General features: G+C 53.1%; 1 protein-coding gene and 1 long non-coding RNA gene across 2 annotated transcripts in view; both read left to right on the top strand.

Moving 5' to 3' along the window:
• The window catches only part of IMPA2 (inositol monophosphatase 2), a 36,723-nt gene extending 20,725 nt beyond the window's left edge, over positions 1 to 15,998 (top strand). Inside the window, exons 3-8 of the mRNA XM_036418867.2 lie at positions 1,636 to 1,740; positions 4,890 to 4,935; positions 7,230 to 7,338; positions 12,956 to 13,064; positions 14,045 to 14,196; positions 15,422 to 15,998. Coding sequence (XP_036274760.1) covers positions 1,636 to 1,740; positions 4,890 to 4,935; positions 7,230 to 7,338; positions 12,956 to 13,064; positions 14,045 to 14,196; positions 15,422 to 15,537 — 637 coding nt within the window. The 3' untranslated portion in view covers positions 15,538 to 15,998. The remainder of the gene's footprint in view (positions 1 to 1,635; positions 1,741 to 4,889; positions 4,936 to 7,229; positions 7,339 to 12,955; positions 13,065 to 14,044; positions 14,197 to 15,421) is intronic.
• Positions 7,379 to 9,014, top strand: LOC123651500. Its single transcript, XR_006740270.1, has 2 exons — positions 7,379 to 7,876; positions 8,108 to 9,014. It is a non-coding gene; the product is annotated as an uncharacterized LOC123651500 (long non-coding RNA).
• Positions 15,999 to 16,254: the final 256 nt, after the last annotated feature.

Below are 16,254 nucleotides of genomic sequence, written 5' to 3'. Positions count from 1 at the left end.
GTCTGCAGGGCTCCCCTTTCTCTAGTACAGACACGGACACGACACGAGATGCTAATGGAAACCTCTCAGCACATCAGACAAGCGTTTCCTTGGTGCCAGGCCCTGGTGACATGGCAGTAAGGGGCAGAGGCCCCACCCCTACCCCCCCGTGAACCCGGCTCTGTGACAGTTAGGAACACACACCGAGCCCTCTGTGTGCCGAGCACCATCTTGTCTGCTCTGGGTAGAGTATGCTCTTCACTCCCGAGAACAGCTCCAGGAGGCGGGAGCAAGGGCCAGCTTCGCGGGGACACCAGCTCCATGGCCCTCGCCGTGCTGTGCCGAGCCTGAGCCGGTGGTTGGAGGAGGGAGGTCGGGGGAAGAACTGAGGCTGCCTTCCCTCATTTCCAGCCTGAGCATCTGGGTCCTTGGTGGTGCCTTTTGCAAAATAAACGTGAATAAAGATGCCCAGGAGCTCCCTTGGTGCAGGCTGATGTTGAGCTGTTGGTTGTTTTGTTCAGGTTCCTAATATGATATAGAGTAGGGGTGTCGAACTCAATCAGAGAAGGGGCCAAAACCTAAAATCCAGCCTAAATCGCGGGCCGAATGGTTTACTGAACAGTCATAAACTGTCATTGTGATGGAAACGCAGCGGAGTGCAGTGATGACAGCGCGGTGCGGGCCACATTGCAAGACCTGGCGGGACGGATTTGGCCCGCGGGCCTTGTGTTTGACACATGTGATATAGAGGGTCCACCCCAGTGGATAGGTTTCAGGAGGGTGCGAACCACAGAGGACTAATTACAAAGGAGGGGGCCAGGGCCAGGGGCCCCGACAGCTGGTGCAGGGTGGTGCGTGGGCCTGAGGCTGGGGTGCTCCTGTGGGGGCTGCCAGGATGGAGGGTGGGGGGCGCTCCAAGGGACGGATAAGGCAGTAATCCTATCCTCACTCTCCCGCTTTTTCTTCCCCTTGGGTTCCCAGGGGGCAGGAGTGCCTGTGGGGCAGCCCTCCCCGGGCTCTTGGGCCAGAGGCCAGAGTGGAGAGGGCCTCTGTGGAGAAGTGTCAGCTCCCATTGCGCCCAGGCAGTGGAGGCCCGGGGGTACAGAAGCAGCAGCTGTCACCTGTCTGCTTTGGGGGAGGCCTGGCGGGGTAGGACCTGGGCGGTATCAGCTGTAAGTGAGCATTTAACGCCTCAGGTCCAGCCGGGCTGTCTTCCCTGGCTCCGCACCACTAGCGGGAGACCCCAAGGGGCCCCTGCTCTGAGGCCAGCGTTCCTCATGTGCCTCCTTCTCGTTGTGTTCGGCCTTCCCTCCTCCAGACTAAAGTGGAGACAGAGTTGCTTTATAAGATCTGCAGCCCAGGGTTCTTCATTCCTGTGTCTCTTGTCTTGACGGGCCCACTCATATCCCTGATGCTTTTCCAAAGCTCCTGCATGAAGGTGTCATTTGGGGTTTTCTAAACCCTGCTGAGCCAGAGGACTGGCAGACAGATGGACCCGCAGATGGTCTGTCATGGACTCTGCCTCTGTCTGACCTGGAGAAATCAGAACGCAGTCTCGTTGCTGTGTCTGCTTGTCTCTGATGGGATGGAAGCCGTTTGAAGCGCTGTCTTGCATTCTCGGTGCGTTTTCTCAGGCTGAGCTCCTGCCCACCACAGGTTCATTGCTGAAGAGGCCTCGGCAGCAGGGGCCAAGTGCGTGCTCACCCCCAGCCCCACCTGGATCATCGACCCCATTGACGGCACCTGCAACTTTGTGCACAGGTGAGCATAAGCATGGGCCACCCCATCTCCTGCCTAAACTGCCCTCTTCTCTAAGACTCTTTCCCAAAGCAGCCGTTTTGGGGGCAGGAGTATATGAGCAAACCTCTAGTAGGCTTATGGTCTTATTTAAAAGGTGATCAAGTCTTGATTGTTTTTGCTTTGTTTTGTTAATCCTCACTTGAAGATATTTTTTCAATTTATTTATTTTTTAGAGAGTGGGAGGAAGGGATGGAGCAGGGGAGAGGAAGAGAGAGAGACCTGAGAGAGACAAATCAAGTGGTTGCCTCCCAAATGCACCCTAATCAGGGTCAGGGATCGAACCTGCAACCTAGCTACATTCTCTTGACCAGGAATTGAATCCATAACCCTTCAATGCGCGGGCCGACACCGCTATGTTTGCAATATTGGGTTAAATAAAAAGGCCCCTGGAGAAGCAAACAGGGTTGGAAAGCAAGTGCATACAACCCAGCAGCTGCCAAGGCATGAGGTGTGGGCAGGGGCACTGAGGGTGGCCTCCCGCAGCCGCCGCTGGAGTGGGAGCGAACCTCACGGCGCCATGCGATGGGAGGAGGAGCCCAGTAGAAGCTGGTCGGCACGGATCTGACTGGACCGGCAGCAGCCAGGGAGCAGAAGGCTGTAGGGAGGTCAGAGGGGCCGTTGGAGAGAGGCGCGGGGAAGTGAGCCACAGAGCCCTGGGAGGTAACAGGGACGTGGTCCCCTCTGGGAGCTGTGCCCACTCACCCAGGACTGAGGGCACTGAAAGTGATGTGGGTTCCACAGAGGGTGGTTCTCCCGTGGGAGCACGCACAGAGCCCCGGATTGCTGGCTGGCGCAGGCTCCTGCCCGTGCCCAGGTCCCCCTCCGTAGGTTGGGGCATCCAATGGATCTGCCTTCCTGGACCATACGTAGAGAGCCCCTGTCGTGGATGACACAGAGACGCTCCATTTCCTGATGGGAAGTGATCAGGTGTGAGCTCAGCCAGATGATGGATGGGGTCCTGGCTCTTGTCATTGTCCTAAGTGTTTCCACAAACAACATGTTTATATGTAAGTTGGTAAGCTACTTCCGACGTAGCATGTTACTCACCACGCTTTTCTAAGTGTGGCTGCTCCTCAGAATCCATGCAGTCGTGCCCACACAGCTGACCCTTTTGAGGCAACTGAATAGTGCCATCTGGTGATAGCAACAGTGTCACTAGACTGTCATTTCAACCACAGCCTGACACCCCCTGGGCAGCTGCTGTGGCATCGCAGGGCTCCCTCTCAGGTGTGTTTGCTGAGGGGACACCGGTTCCTCCCGTCTCGCTCGCCATTCTGTGCGCAGTATTGGGGTCAGGGCGGCTGAGCCCAGGGCCAAGGGGAACTGGGGCCAGAGAGACGTCGTGGAGAACATCACCTGAGGACCCCCGGAGCTCGGGCCTCTGCACATCCTACAGGTCCTGTTTGTCCTTATGTCTGGCGGTGGCAGTGTCACGACTAAAGCGCCCCGGAGAGAGCTCCTCTGAGAGTGGAACTGAGGCGAGCTGGCTGAGGTGGCTCAGGGAGCTGCCACCGACGACACTGTGACCCGGCCACCGACGACAGTGTGACCCGGCCACCGACGACAGTGTGACCCGGCCACCGACGACAGTGTGACCCGGCCACCGACGACAGTGTGCCCAGCCACCGATGACAGTGTGACCCGGCCACCGACGACAGTGTGACCCGGCCACCGACGACAGTGTGCCCGGCCACCGACGACAGTGTGGCCCGGCCACCGATGACAGTGTGACCCGGCCACCGACGACAGTGTGCCCGGCCACCAACGACAGTGTGACCCGGCCACCGACGACAGTGTGCCCGGCCACCGACGACAGTGTGGCCCGGCCACCGACGACATGTGACCCGGCCACCGATGACACTCTGGCCCGGCCACCGATGACAGTGTGCCCGGCCACCGACGACAGTGTGCCCGGCCACCGACGACATGTGACTCGGCCACCGACGACAGTGTGCCCGGCCACCGACGACAGTGTGCCCGGCCACCGACGACAGTGTGCCCGGCCACCGACGACAGTGTGGCCCGGCCACCAACGACAGTGTGGCCCGGCCACCGATGACAGTGTGCCCGACCACCGATGACAGTGTGCCCGGCCACCGATGACACTCTGGCCCGGCCACCGACGACACTGTGATCTGGCCACCGACGACAGTGTGGCCCGGCCATCGACGACAGTGTGGCCCGGCCTCCGCCCCAACAGGCAGAGCCCAGATCCGTGTGTGACTGGTTTCGTGTGGATTAGCTGTGCCCAGCCTTTCCTTGTTCCTGCTTGTTGTTAAGCTCTGATGATCTTCACATAAAGGAGAGATTATTTCAAAGACATGGAGCAACAGCAACAAAATCACGAAATAAAACCACGGGCAAACTGCACAGTCAGAGCCAGCCTCCCACCGCCACGGCCCCGCCTGCTGGGGGCTCACACAGGGACAGGGTGAGGAGGCTGTTATCACCAGACCCACCCTCTGGGTGGAGGCTAGGCCCGGGCCTGTGGGGGAGCCTCCCGGGGGCCCTCCTCGCGCCGCCTGGGGCAGGAGTCTGGCCTTTTGGGAGGTCTCGGCTGTCCCTGTGGGTCTCTGAGGGCCAGAAAGGCGGTGACTACAATCCCTCTCAGTCGAGCCCCTGGTCCTTGTTGAATTCCATCAGTTTGGCATGTCTCAGGAGACGGCTTTCCTTCAAGGTCAGCTACCTTACCACCGGGCGGCTCAGCCTGTTTGTCTTGGAAGCCGTTAGTGAATGGTGGGAAGCAGCTTTTAAAAAAACAGCCGCCCGCGCCCTAGAAAGGCCCTTCTGAGCCTGGACGTGGCCAACCCGCGCAGCCACACACAGGCTCCTGGGGCTGCGTGCTGGTTCGCAGGAGGCAGCGCATGTCTTAGAGCACATGTGTCAAACACAAGGCCCGCGGGCCAAATCCGTCCCGCCAGACCTTGCAATGTGGCCCGAACCGCGCTGTCATCACTGCACTCCGCTGCGTTTCCATCACAATGACAGTTTATGACTGTTCAGTAAACCATTCGGCCCGCAATTGAGGCTGGATTTTAGATTTTGGCCCCTTCTCTGATTGAGTTCGACACCCCTATCTTAGAGGGTGAGCCATTCTGTTTCCTTCGCAGGTTCCCCACCGTGGCAGTCAGCATCGGATTTGCGGTGAACCAAGAGGTGCGTGAACCCGAAGGCCCCGGCCCTGCCCCTCCGGGCCCCAGGGCTCCAGCTCTTCCTTTTCGGTCTCAGCCTCCGCACTCCTGCCCTCCTCTCTTCGCCCTGCGCCCTGGCCACGGCCAGTCAATCCAAGCACACGTTTTTCCGATCTGAGAAAGCCAGCGAACGCGAACCCGTCTGAGGTGTGCAGGCGGCTTGGGCTCTGTGGCCGGCCCCGTCCTCACTGTGGTCTTCTTTCCGATGTGACCTCGGAGGGGGAAGCGCTGAGCAAATGGTCCAAGCTGGTCTCCCGGTGACCCCTGGGGCGTGTGACTTAGACACACACACACAAAGAGCTCCTATTTTGGGAGGACGTTTGTAATCCCAATATTCCATTAATTCTTCTTTATCTTCCTGTAGCTGTCAGTGTGAGAACGTGGCTGCTTCAGGGTTCCCAGAGACCCTGGGGGGACCAGTAGCATCAGAGGCGTGGGATCAAGGCTTTCGACTGTATCAATGAGTTTGAGCAATGACACTCCGAAAAGCCTTACCTTCTTTGTAGTCACTACAGCCAGGTTTAAATAAGACCGGGACTCGGTGTTTTTCAAAAGCAGCCCTACTTGAGAACACCATTATTTTTATTTATTTTTTTCATCTTTTTTTTTTTTTTAATTGATTTTCCACAGAGAGGAAGGGAGAGAAATAGAGAGCTAGAAACGTCGATGAGAGAGAAACATCGACCAGCTGCCTACCGGGGATGTGCCCGCAACCAATGTACATGCCCTTGACCGGAATCGAATCGAACCTGGGACCTTTCAGTCCGCAGACCAACGCTCTACCACTGAGCCAAACCGGCTTTGGCTTATTTTTTTCATCTTAATCCTCCGCGTTGGCATGGCTTCCCTAGCATGAGACGAGGAGAACGTGACACCGTGTAGAAGTACTTAAGTTGGAGCTAAGCAGGATTTTCAATATTGACATTTGGGTAAGGAGTTAATTACTCACTTGTCTCTGTTGAATGCGGCCACTGAACCGAGTAGGGTGGTGCTCATGGCCGCGGTCCATGCCTGAGGGAGGGCAAGGTGCTTCGTGCTGGCAAGGTTGCCCCTGGCGAGGCCCGCACCTCGTGATCGGTCTGGCGTGTGTGACTGCACACAGGCGGTCTGGGCTTGTATTGGAGGGCCCTGGGCAAGGGGAGCACCCCCCCTTCCTCCCTATTCCCTGTTTGCCCCAGGGGTGCAGAGCCCCCACCCCAGGCTCCCCAAGTCTAGCCCAGTTCTAGGACTGACTTGGATTTGGGGACCCCTTTAGAGGCAGGGTGGTGGAGCGGGGCGCATGGTGAGGATTGCAGGAATGCCGGGGCCCTCGGAAAGCGCTGGCTGATGCATCCTCCCAGCAACAAACCCAGCCCCTGCGGGTCAGGGAGCCCCTGGCACTGCGGTCCCCTCAGCCCGGCCAGCCAGACGGTCCAGGGCCTGTGGCCTGCGTCTCTGTTCTCTCTTCACTTGCGATGTTAACCCTGCCTGGTGAGGAGTCGGGAGAGGACAGGCACGGAGCGCCAGTGTCAGGAAGCATCTGCTCCTGCCTCTTCCTTTTCCCACCCCCGATTGGGAGGCCGAGCCGAGTGGATGCGGCAGTGCGGCCGCTGGCTGGCGCTCGCCGCTCAGGGACGAGCCCCCGGTGAGGCCCGCCTGTCTTCCTGGGACCGCTGTGGGTTCTGTGATGCATTCTTCAGTCTTCATTCTTCACACATCAGCAGTTTTGAGGGTTACTTGTGGTTTGATTAGAGTCACAAGTAACTTCCCACCATCCCCGGGGGAGGAAAAAGCCTTTCTAAAGAATTCAGCTTTTTCAGTAACTTTCCTGTACTAATGCTTCACTACGGTGTTAAGGTTTAATATAGTTTTTTAAATTTCAGTTTGTTTATTTATTTATCTTAGAGAGGAAGAAAGGGGGAAGAAAGAGATAGAGATACCAATGAGGAGAGAGAATCATTGATTGGCTGCCTCCTGCATGTCCCTTACTGGGGATCAAGCCCACAACCTGGGCATGTGCCCTTGACCAGAAGAATTGAGCCTGGGCCCCTTCAGTCCGCAGGCAAACACTTTATCCCCTGAGCCAAACCGGCTAGGGCGGTACATTTTTAAATGTGGTGATTTTTTTTAAAAAAAGCTCGCTTCCGTGCAGGTCTAGTTTGCATCTAGGTGCTGCGTTTCAGTTCCCCTTTGGGAAGGAGTGTCTAGCACATGGTCTGGCTTTCGTCAGAACACGGAGCAGGCCGAGTGAACTTGTTCTCTGTCCCGCCCCGCCCGCAGCTGGAGTTCGGCGTGATCTACCACTGCACCGAGGAGCGGCTGTACACCGGCCGGCGGGGCCGAGGCGCCTTCTGCAACGGCCAGCGGCTGCGGGTCTCCGCGGAGACAGGTGGGCCTCGCGCGCGCGGCGGGCCTCGGGCCACCTCGGGCTGAGACGTCCCTGGACAATGCCCGGGACGGTGGCGGACGCCTCCTGCCGAGAGTTCCAGCTCTTTCTTCTTCGGGACACCGTGTCCCTGATGAGCTGGAAGCTGAGCCAGTTCTCGATCATAATGTTTTTGTAAATGTGGCCAGGAGCTTTAAATAGTCTCCTTCTATTTTGTCCTCGCATCTTTCCTCTTGAATGCTTAGAGACACCGTCATGAGTTACGAGTGGGTCTCCCGCAGCCCAATGCCAGGGGCAGAGCCGGAAGCACGCTCAGGTGCATGTCAGCCGTCAGGATGGCCCTGCGGTGGCTGAGCGGAGCCGGCTCCAGTTTCCGAGGGAAGGCGTGTCCATCAGTGACGTTTCACTCACCACAGATGTCCCACTGTCGTTGTTCCTCCTCAAGCAGGACCTCAAGGGCACCCAGTAGCTCCCATACGGGGACTGCGTTATACTTAATCCGCACGTTGCCACGGATCGGGCATAATATGCTGCTTTATTTGTTTATTTTTTAACATTTCAGAGTGGAAGGGAGAGGGATAGAGAGATAAAAACATCAGTGATGAGAGAGAATCATTGATTGGCTGCCTCCCGCACGCCCCCTACTGGGGATCGAGCCCACAACCCGAGCATGTGCCCTTGGCCGGAACCGAACCTGGGACCCTTCAGTCCACAGGCCGACGCTCTTGTCCATCGAGCCAAACCAGTTAGGGCACCATATGCTGCTTTAGAGGCTTTGCTGACTCTTTTTGGCCTTTCTCTCTGATTAAACTGGCGATACTTCAGCAGTTTTGTAGAACGGATACTTTCGGGGAGAAAATTGCAAGACAAGGAAAGAGCTGAGCCCGAGGCTAGGAGCAGGTGGATTAGGACCAGACTCCAAAGGGTCCATGATGTAGAGAGCACCGTCCCTGCTGACTTCTCACTCATGTGTCCCACTCCCCTCTCTGTTATTCCACTTGCCCGTCACGGCTTCAGTGTGTGGCTCCCTCTGAGCTCCCTCTGCTTCCTTTCTGCCTCCCTTCTCCACCCTTTTCCAGCTTCTCTTAAAAATGTCTTTCCTGTGCCCTTTCTCCACTGTCCCTATTTCTGCCTTTTCTTCCTCCTTGGACGCCACCTGTGTGCCTCGAGGGCCTGAGGCGCTGAGAGGACCCAGAGGGGCCCTGCCTCCTCCAGTCAGGACGGGAGGCACAGCCATGTGGTGGGTGAGAGCAGCGCCCTGCCTTGTTAATCTCTTGCATTTGGGTTTCTACAGCCAAAGGTGTTGACCCAGGTGCCAGGAGGTGTTTGCTTTGCCGGTGCTGTGGCCCCATGAGCAGCTGGTCTGTTAGGGAGGTGACCTGTCATTGTGTGAAGGACAGGCTGGGGCAGGACTGCCTCGGGGAGTCTGAGGAGGCTCCTGGGGGGGTGAGGGGCAGGGAGCCGGTCACCAGAGGCGCAGACAGAGGCGGGAGCAGCAGGACACGCTAACCAGTTACCGCAGCGCGCCAGCCCCGCCCCTGTCTCCCTCTCCCAGAATGTTTGGCTTGGCTGAGTAAAAAGTGGCGTTAATTACAGCCACACATGCCAAGAGGCAACCACTCAGGCTGAATTGTGTAACTCGGTAGTGAGAAAGCATGTTATTAAACACGCTTCTGTGACCTTTGCTCTACATTTTATTTGATCACCTAACACTCAGCTCCATTCACACGCCCTCGGCCTCCTGGTCGGCTGCCTGCCTCACTCAGGAGTGCAGCGTCCTCAGCGGGGCTCTCAGACACGGCCCAGCACTGCTCAGCCCCCCATGGGCGGGGCCTTAGGGTCACCACTGTCCTTGGCCCATCACAGGCGCTTCTGTCCCAGGCTGCCCATCGCTCGCTGTCATTAGCCCTCCTTGGCTGTACACATGTTCCAAAGCTCTTTTGTGATTTTTTTCCCCCCCCAAAAAAAATCCAATTTATAAAGTCTAGTGTGTGTGTTTCAACTTGGTCGTTTCCTGTTTGATGGACGACGAGGTTCCTATGGGAAGGGATGGGTGTATGCTTTAGCAGCACTGCCTTTAGGTGATATGCAGGCCTGGTTTCAAATCCTGAATCTGCCGCCTTCTAATACTGTGACCTGAAACCTTGTCTTCATGTGTAAAGCGGGGTGATGTAGATGAAACTTGGAAGGTTAAATAAAATTATATATAGAAAGCACTCAGCAAAGCCCCTGGCACATAGCACCCAAAAATGAGAGTCATTATCAAAGGAGAAACTTGAGTCTTCACACGCGATCCATTACAGCCCATTGCTGAAATCAAGATGAGTTTCTGAAAGAAAAAGCCATTAAAATAACCACCGCTTAACTTTCCCCCTGTGCTTTCTTTGCCTTCTCTTTTTCAATTCCCATTTAACCTTTCTGGAATGTCTTCAGTTCACAAAAACAAAAAAGCTACACTGGTTAGGGGTAAAGGATTAGAGGCCAGGATTTTATCAGTAGCGTTTTTTCTTCAAATTGTACCAGGCCAAATTTCAAACATGTGCAAAGCAGACAGAAAAAGTGCAATGAACCCCACATGACCCACCACACAACTCCAGTATTGCCAACTCATGGCCAATTCTGCTTGATCCACACTTCCACCCAACTCCCAGCACCCCAACAACTCCCTGATTCAAATCCCAGACATGACAGCATTTTCTAGCCAGTATTTCAGTATGGCTCTCTAAAACATAAGACAGTTCTTTGAAAAACATAATCACAATACCAATCTCACCCCCTCCTAAAATCATTAGTAGGCATGAACACAGTCAGGGTTCAAATTTCCACTTTTTTTCATCCATGGAAAGGACCTTTCGGAGCCACAATCTCGAGTCTAGAGGTCATTGTAGATCCTGGATCTGTCTTTTCAGTGGACAGAGCTAGGGAATGAGTTGTTTTGTAACATGAAATTCATCATGAGTCCATACTGATGGGCCCCATTCAAATTCATGATTACAGGGTTCTCTACTTAATTCTTCCATGTATGTCTACTCAGCCCCATGCTAAAAACCCTAGTGCACAGTGATACCAAGGATTTAATAATACCATGCAATCCCTGCTTATTTTATCCCACAACACACACATGACAGTTTCAGAAAAATAATACTAGTTCTTCTATTATTAAATGATTTATCTTCTCATTTGAAATGTTTTCTGTTTCTTTCCTAAGTTATATCCCCCTCTACTTTTGAGTTATGCTGTTCTTTCATATATTCTTTATTTCTTTTTAAAAATTTTATTTTTCGCTGGGACCAGTTTGGCTCAATGGATAGAGCGTCGGCTTGGGGACTGAAGGGTCCCGGGTTCGATTCCGGTCAGGGGCATGTACCTTGGTTGCGGGCATATCCCCAGTAGGGGATGTGCAGGAGGCAGCTGATCGATGGCTCTCTCTCATCGATGTTTCTAACTCTCTATCTCTCTCCCTTCCTCTCTGTAAAAACTCAATAAAAAATATATTAAAATTTTTTTTTATTTTTCAATTACAGTGATAATATTAAATTATTATTATTTTTATTTTATTTTTTTACATAAAGCTATTTCTGTGTGTGGGCAAATCTTGCTGGCATCCTTTGATTGACTGGAGAGACATCTTTCTGCCCTCATTCTTTTTCCTTATGAAAATGACAGTTGTGTGTGATATTCAACCATGATTTGTTTACTTTTACTTTGTGCTACTGGAAATCTGTATTCCCGAACTCGGGGAGAGGAGGGTGTCAAGATAGTTTTGTATTTTCACAGCTCTAGAGCTCCCTCTTCTGTTTTTGTGACCTGTTTAAAAAAAAAAAAAAATTGGCCTTCTTCTTAGATTTCTTTTCATTTTCCTTACCTAAGTCCAAATAAAACAGTAGAGAGCATTTTGCCTGTAGGTGGCAGCACTCAGACTTCCTTTTTACTCTTCGTGATTTCATTTGGGAAAAAATATATTAGCACGAGTGAGAAAGAATAGATACATTGCAGCTGGAAGAGGATACAGAAATATATTTTTATAAATTTAAAACTATGGAAAGAAACCTCTTCTTTTATATATCACCAGGCAGTTTAAGTTTAAGTCTGGGCCTTACCACTGAAGGGCTACCTGACTTCATGCAGGTCCCCTCCCTAAGCTTGGCCTCCCAGCCTTGAAACAAGAACAGTGAGATAGCGAATGCAATGGAGGACTGAGCACATACATGGACGTGTCTGGTAGAGAGTAAGATGTGAGTGATTGCTGTTTCCACACTGTGTGTGATTTCCCTTGTGAAATAGCCCAATGGCACTTAGTTTGAAAATCCCTGCTCTTCCTCGGCAGCCCTGCATGTCTAGGCTGACACTCGAGGACCCTCCTCTCCATTCACCCTGCAGCCAGGCCCTCCTTCTGATAAGACATATTGGGCGAGGCGGTGGCCTGCAGGAGTAGTCACATCTTAGGAACCTGAGTAAAAGCGGATACTTACCATATTTTTCGGACCATAAGACGCACCGGACCATAAGACGCACCAGTTTTTAGAGAAGGGAAATGAAGAAAAAAAGATTCTGAAACAAATAGTGTCCTAAAATATTTTATGTGCATTAAAACCCAACATCACAGTCATAAACACATGTAATCAACCCTGTAAAGTAAACAGCAGCATTTAGAACCATTTTAGAGCCGGGCAAGCACACAGAGACCACACAGAGCCGGGCAAGTAAAAAAACTTTTTTTTTAAAGTATATGTGTAGGCTATATTTGGACCATAAGACGCAGGGACTTTTCCCCCCCACTTCTGGGGGGGAAAAGGTGCGTCTTATGGTTCGAAAAATACGGTACCTCCCTATGGAAGTTGATTACCTGGCTTTCTAGTTCCTGGGGGGAAATCTTCATGGTTTTTCTTAATTATCAAAATCTAAAACATGCACACTCTTTCACTCAGAAATACTGGTTATTTTTTCAGAAATTCCACTTCTTTTAATCTATCTTTTTAAAAAGCCCCATTGGTGTGGCTCAGTGGTTGAGAGTCAACCTATGAACCAGGAGGTGATGGTTCAATTTCTGGTCAGGACACATGCCCAGATTGTAGGTCCATCCCCAGTGGGGGACGTGTAGGAGGAAGCCAATTGATGACACTCGCATCATTGATGTATCTGTCTCTATCTCCCTCTCCCTTTCTCCTCTGAAATCAATATTTTTTTAAAAGGTTTAAAGATATTTAATTGATGAAGCTTTTTTTTTCCCCCCTTCAAACATTGGGTGGTCCCAGTTTGGAGTCATTTTGTTTTATTTATGATTGAATGATGATGATTCTCCTAAGACACCAAACTCTTCAAGTTTTCACACTAACCATTTTTGAAAAGAGAGAACTAAAAAATCTCCTTCAGAAATCTGATTCAGAAAGCAACTTTAAAGGAATGATGATGAAATAGGGTGTGAATTTTATCTCTTTACTATGTCCTTACTTTTCAACATAGCTATTAGAAAAATTTTATAGCATAAAACAATCAAAAGAGACTTATTCTAGAAGGAATAGGAGTCTGATATTTGAATTTCACTTCAGGAAAAACCCCAACTATTCAGTTAGGACTACGGCTTGGTTTTTCTGATGACGGGACATTGTTTCTATTGCAGATCTCTCCAGGGCCTTGGTGCTAACCGAAATCGGTCCCAAGCGTGACCCTGCTACTCTGAAACTGTTCCTGAGCAACATGGAGCGGTTACTCCACGCCAAGGCTCATGGGTATGACCTCAGATCCCGCAGCACCTGGGGCCAAGTGGACGGTGCCAAGCACATAGTCTTGCTGCAGACTCCCCGGGGACTGAGAGGAAAAACGATCCTGTGATGGGAACACACACGGATGGCGGTGCCGAGGCCCCGGGCAGCGGCTGGTGCTGCCCCGTCCGGTGTGGGGGCTCCCGCAGCAGCTGTCAGGGAACGTTCGTTCCCTTCTGAGAAACTTGGAGAAGCCCAGGAACTGATCTCAGCCACAGCCACCCAGCCCGCCAGTCCTGTGTGTGCTCAGACCCCTGCCTAATTGATGTTCCTCCAGCAAACACTTGGGAAAACAAATCCAAGTCCTCCATCCTCCATCTGGGTCTAGGCGGTAGCTGTGGCCACATGAGGTGCTTTAAACGTGTACATGGTTAACAGTTGAGCTGTTTGGTTGTCCCGGCCGCATTTCCAGTGCGCGACAGCCACAGGCGGCTCAAGCTACCAGATGCAGAAGGTTCCGGTCGCCGCAGAAAGCTCTGCTGGACAGCCCTGCACTGCACTCTAGACTTTGAACCTAGAGCTTCTGGGAGAAGCCCTGTGGCTGCTGCTGCTGCTTCTTCTTCTTCTTCTTTTTTTAATGTCTTTTAAAATATATATATTTTATTGATTTTTTTGCAGAGAGGAAGATAGAGGGATAGAGAGTTAGAAACATCGATGATAGAGAAACATTGATCAGCTGCCTCTTGCACACCCCCTACTGGGGATGTGCCCACAACCAAGGTACATGCTCTTGACTGGAATCGAACCCAGGACCTTTCAGTCCGCAGACCGACGCTCTATCTACTGAGCCAAACCGGTTTCGGCTGTGGCTCCTTCTTAATGCCTGGGAATGCTCACAGCAGGAGTGACTGGATGAATTGGGCATGAACACCGTTAAGAGCAGTCTGATCTGTAGCCGGTGCCCTCACACGTGAATGACTGCTCTCTCCCCCCTCCCGCCCCCCCAGGGTCCGAGTGATCGGGAGCTCCACCCTGGCGCTCTGCCTCCTGGCCTCGGGGGCTGCGGACGCCTATTACCAGTTTGGCCTGCACTGCTGGGACCTGGCCGCCGCCACCGTCATCATCAGAGAAGCAGGAGGCATCGTGATGGACACGTCAGGTGGGCCCCTCGACCCTGGGCTGGCCTCAGTCCCCAGGGGCGTGACCGCGGAGACCAGACCGAGGGTCCCTCGCTTCCTCGGAGTCTATGCTGATGAGCGGGCATTGGGAAAGCCGGTCCCGCCCTTCCCGCCCTTCCCGCTTCCCACTCTGTGCCATGAGGCGTGAAAATTGGCAGAGCCGAGGCTCAGACTATGGCCCGTAGGAGCAGCACACCATTTGACAGTCTCCTAAGCACACAATCTGCTGAGACTGGCAGAGCAGGCATCCCGCACCCCAGCTGGCCACGAGGAGGCTGGTCCCCTGCCTGGCTCAGCAGCGTACTGCGCGGGTGCCTGTGAGGTTTTAGAATGGATCCCAAAGGTGCCTGTTCCTCCTGCTTCAAGGCAATCACATCCCAGGACTCACACACACACACACACACCCCGGGCACATCTGACTCCACTTAGCCTCCCTGCCCCTCGCCTGACATTTAGGGGTAACCAGTCAAGGGCTGGGTGAGTCCTACTGGATCCCATTCTCTCCCAGCTTTTTAGTCCCGAGCTTGTTGGCACAAACACTGGGGCTCCCTTTTAACAAGTGGGTATGGACAGGGGTCTTTTGTCACTTGATTTCTACTTCTTCTTTCCCCCTTAAAGGCTTTAATTGAGCTACCAGCAAAGTATAAAAGTGAAGAGATATCAGGCTTAGATGGCAAGGCCAGGCAGACCAGTTTCAGATTAAATAGGAGTCCGACACTGGATTTAACCACGTGAGCACACGTGTGTGCACAGAGGGCTCCAGCAAGGCCACGAGTCCTGTTCATGCCCCCAGAAGGACACAGGGCTTCCCCCTCCTCCCCCAGCTGCCTGGTCCCCACAGCAGCCACTTCAGGTTGCCAGTCAGAAAGACCAACTCTGGGCCCCGAGTGCCTCCCTGCAGCATGGAGACGGAGGACTGCTCTCTCCTGTCCTGGTTTCACCAATCATTGGACTCCTGGTCCTCCACGTTGGGCCTCCGACTGCATTCTCCCAGCACAGCCTCCAGACTGGCATTGGCCTGTGGCCCCTCCACCGCACTCACTGGGGTGGTGCTGATGCTGAGAGGCGAACCCCTCTCTCTGACCGGATCAGCTGTTGGGTCCAGCCTCGAGCCCCGCCTGGGAGATGTTTTTCTCAGAGTGTGATGTTGTTATCCAGGACTGTTCTGCCCTCTCCGTAACCCACGTGGTCTCTCTCTGTCCTCAGGTGGACCTCTCGACCTCATGTCCTGCAGAGTGGTTGCTGCGGGCACCCGAGAAATGGCTACGCTCATCGCTCAGGCCTTACAGACCATTAACTATGGACGGGACGATGAGAAGTGACAGGGAGCAGAGACGGGAAACGTGACCCCCGGACTGGCTCTTCCTGGGATGCTGCCACCGGCAGCCAATCCCCGGGGGGCCCTGCCTTGAGCAGCCCGCACTCCATCCAGTTCCTGCGTTCCTAACCGCCCAAAGAGCGGGGTTCTGCTAACGTGGGTGGCTCTCTGGCTAAATCCGCGTCTTCCACTGGGACTTCGTGTTTAGCTGGTTTCTTTCTTTAATCTCATGCAGCCTTTTTCAGGTTAGTTCAGGTTCTTCTGTCAGGGCCAAAACCCAAATCTCATGACGTACATATTGATAATTCAGTCTTGATTTCTTAACCCCCTCCTCTCCCTCCCCCCACTCCCAGAATGCAAATCTCAGGTAATATGGCTTTAGAACTGCTGATAAAGCGGACTTGTTCTCAGGCCCCCCACCCAATGGTACTTCAGAATGCAATAAATCAAAATAATGGCACTCTACTCTGCTTCCCTCCATCAGTGTCACCTATTCCCCAATCAACACACAAAATCCACAGCTGCAGATGCATTTAAGAATCTACTCCTGATGACTATTAGGAGAAAAATCCCATGAGTCGGAAGTATTCTCCTTAGCCAGAGTCCCCATGAATGAACCTGTTTTAACCAAGTAGCTTGCTTGTTAATATCTTACTGAGTTTCTGCAGCACCAGGGATGTTGATCCAGGTTGACTCCTTGTTCAGCCAACAAGTAATCTAG

Source organism: Pipistrellus kuhlii, unplaced genomic scaffold (assembly GCF_014108245.1).
Source record: "Pipistrellus kuhlii isolate mPipKuh1 unplaced genomic scaffold, mPipKuh1.p scaffold_m20_p_6, whole genome shotgun sequence".
Taxonomy (NCBI): Eukaryota; Metazoa; Chordata; class Mammalia; order Chiroptera; family Vespertilionidae; genus Pipistrellus; species Pipistrellus kuhlii.
This window is presented reverse-complemented; position numbering and strand designations above follow the sequence as displayed.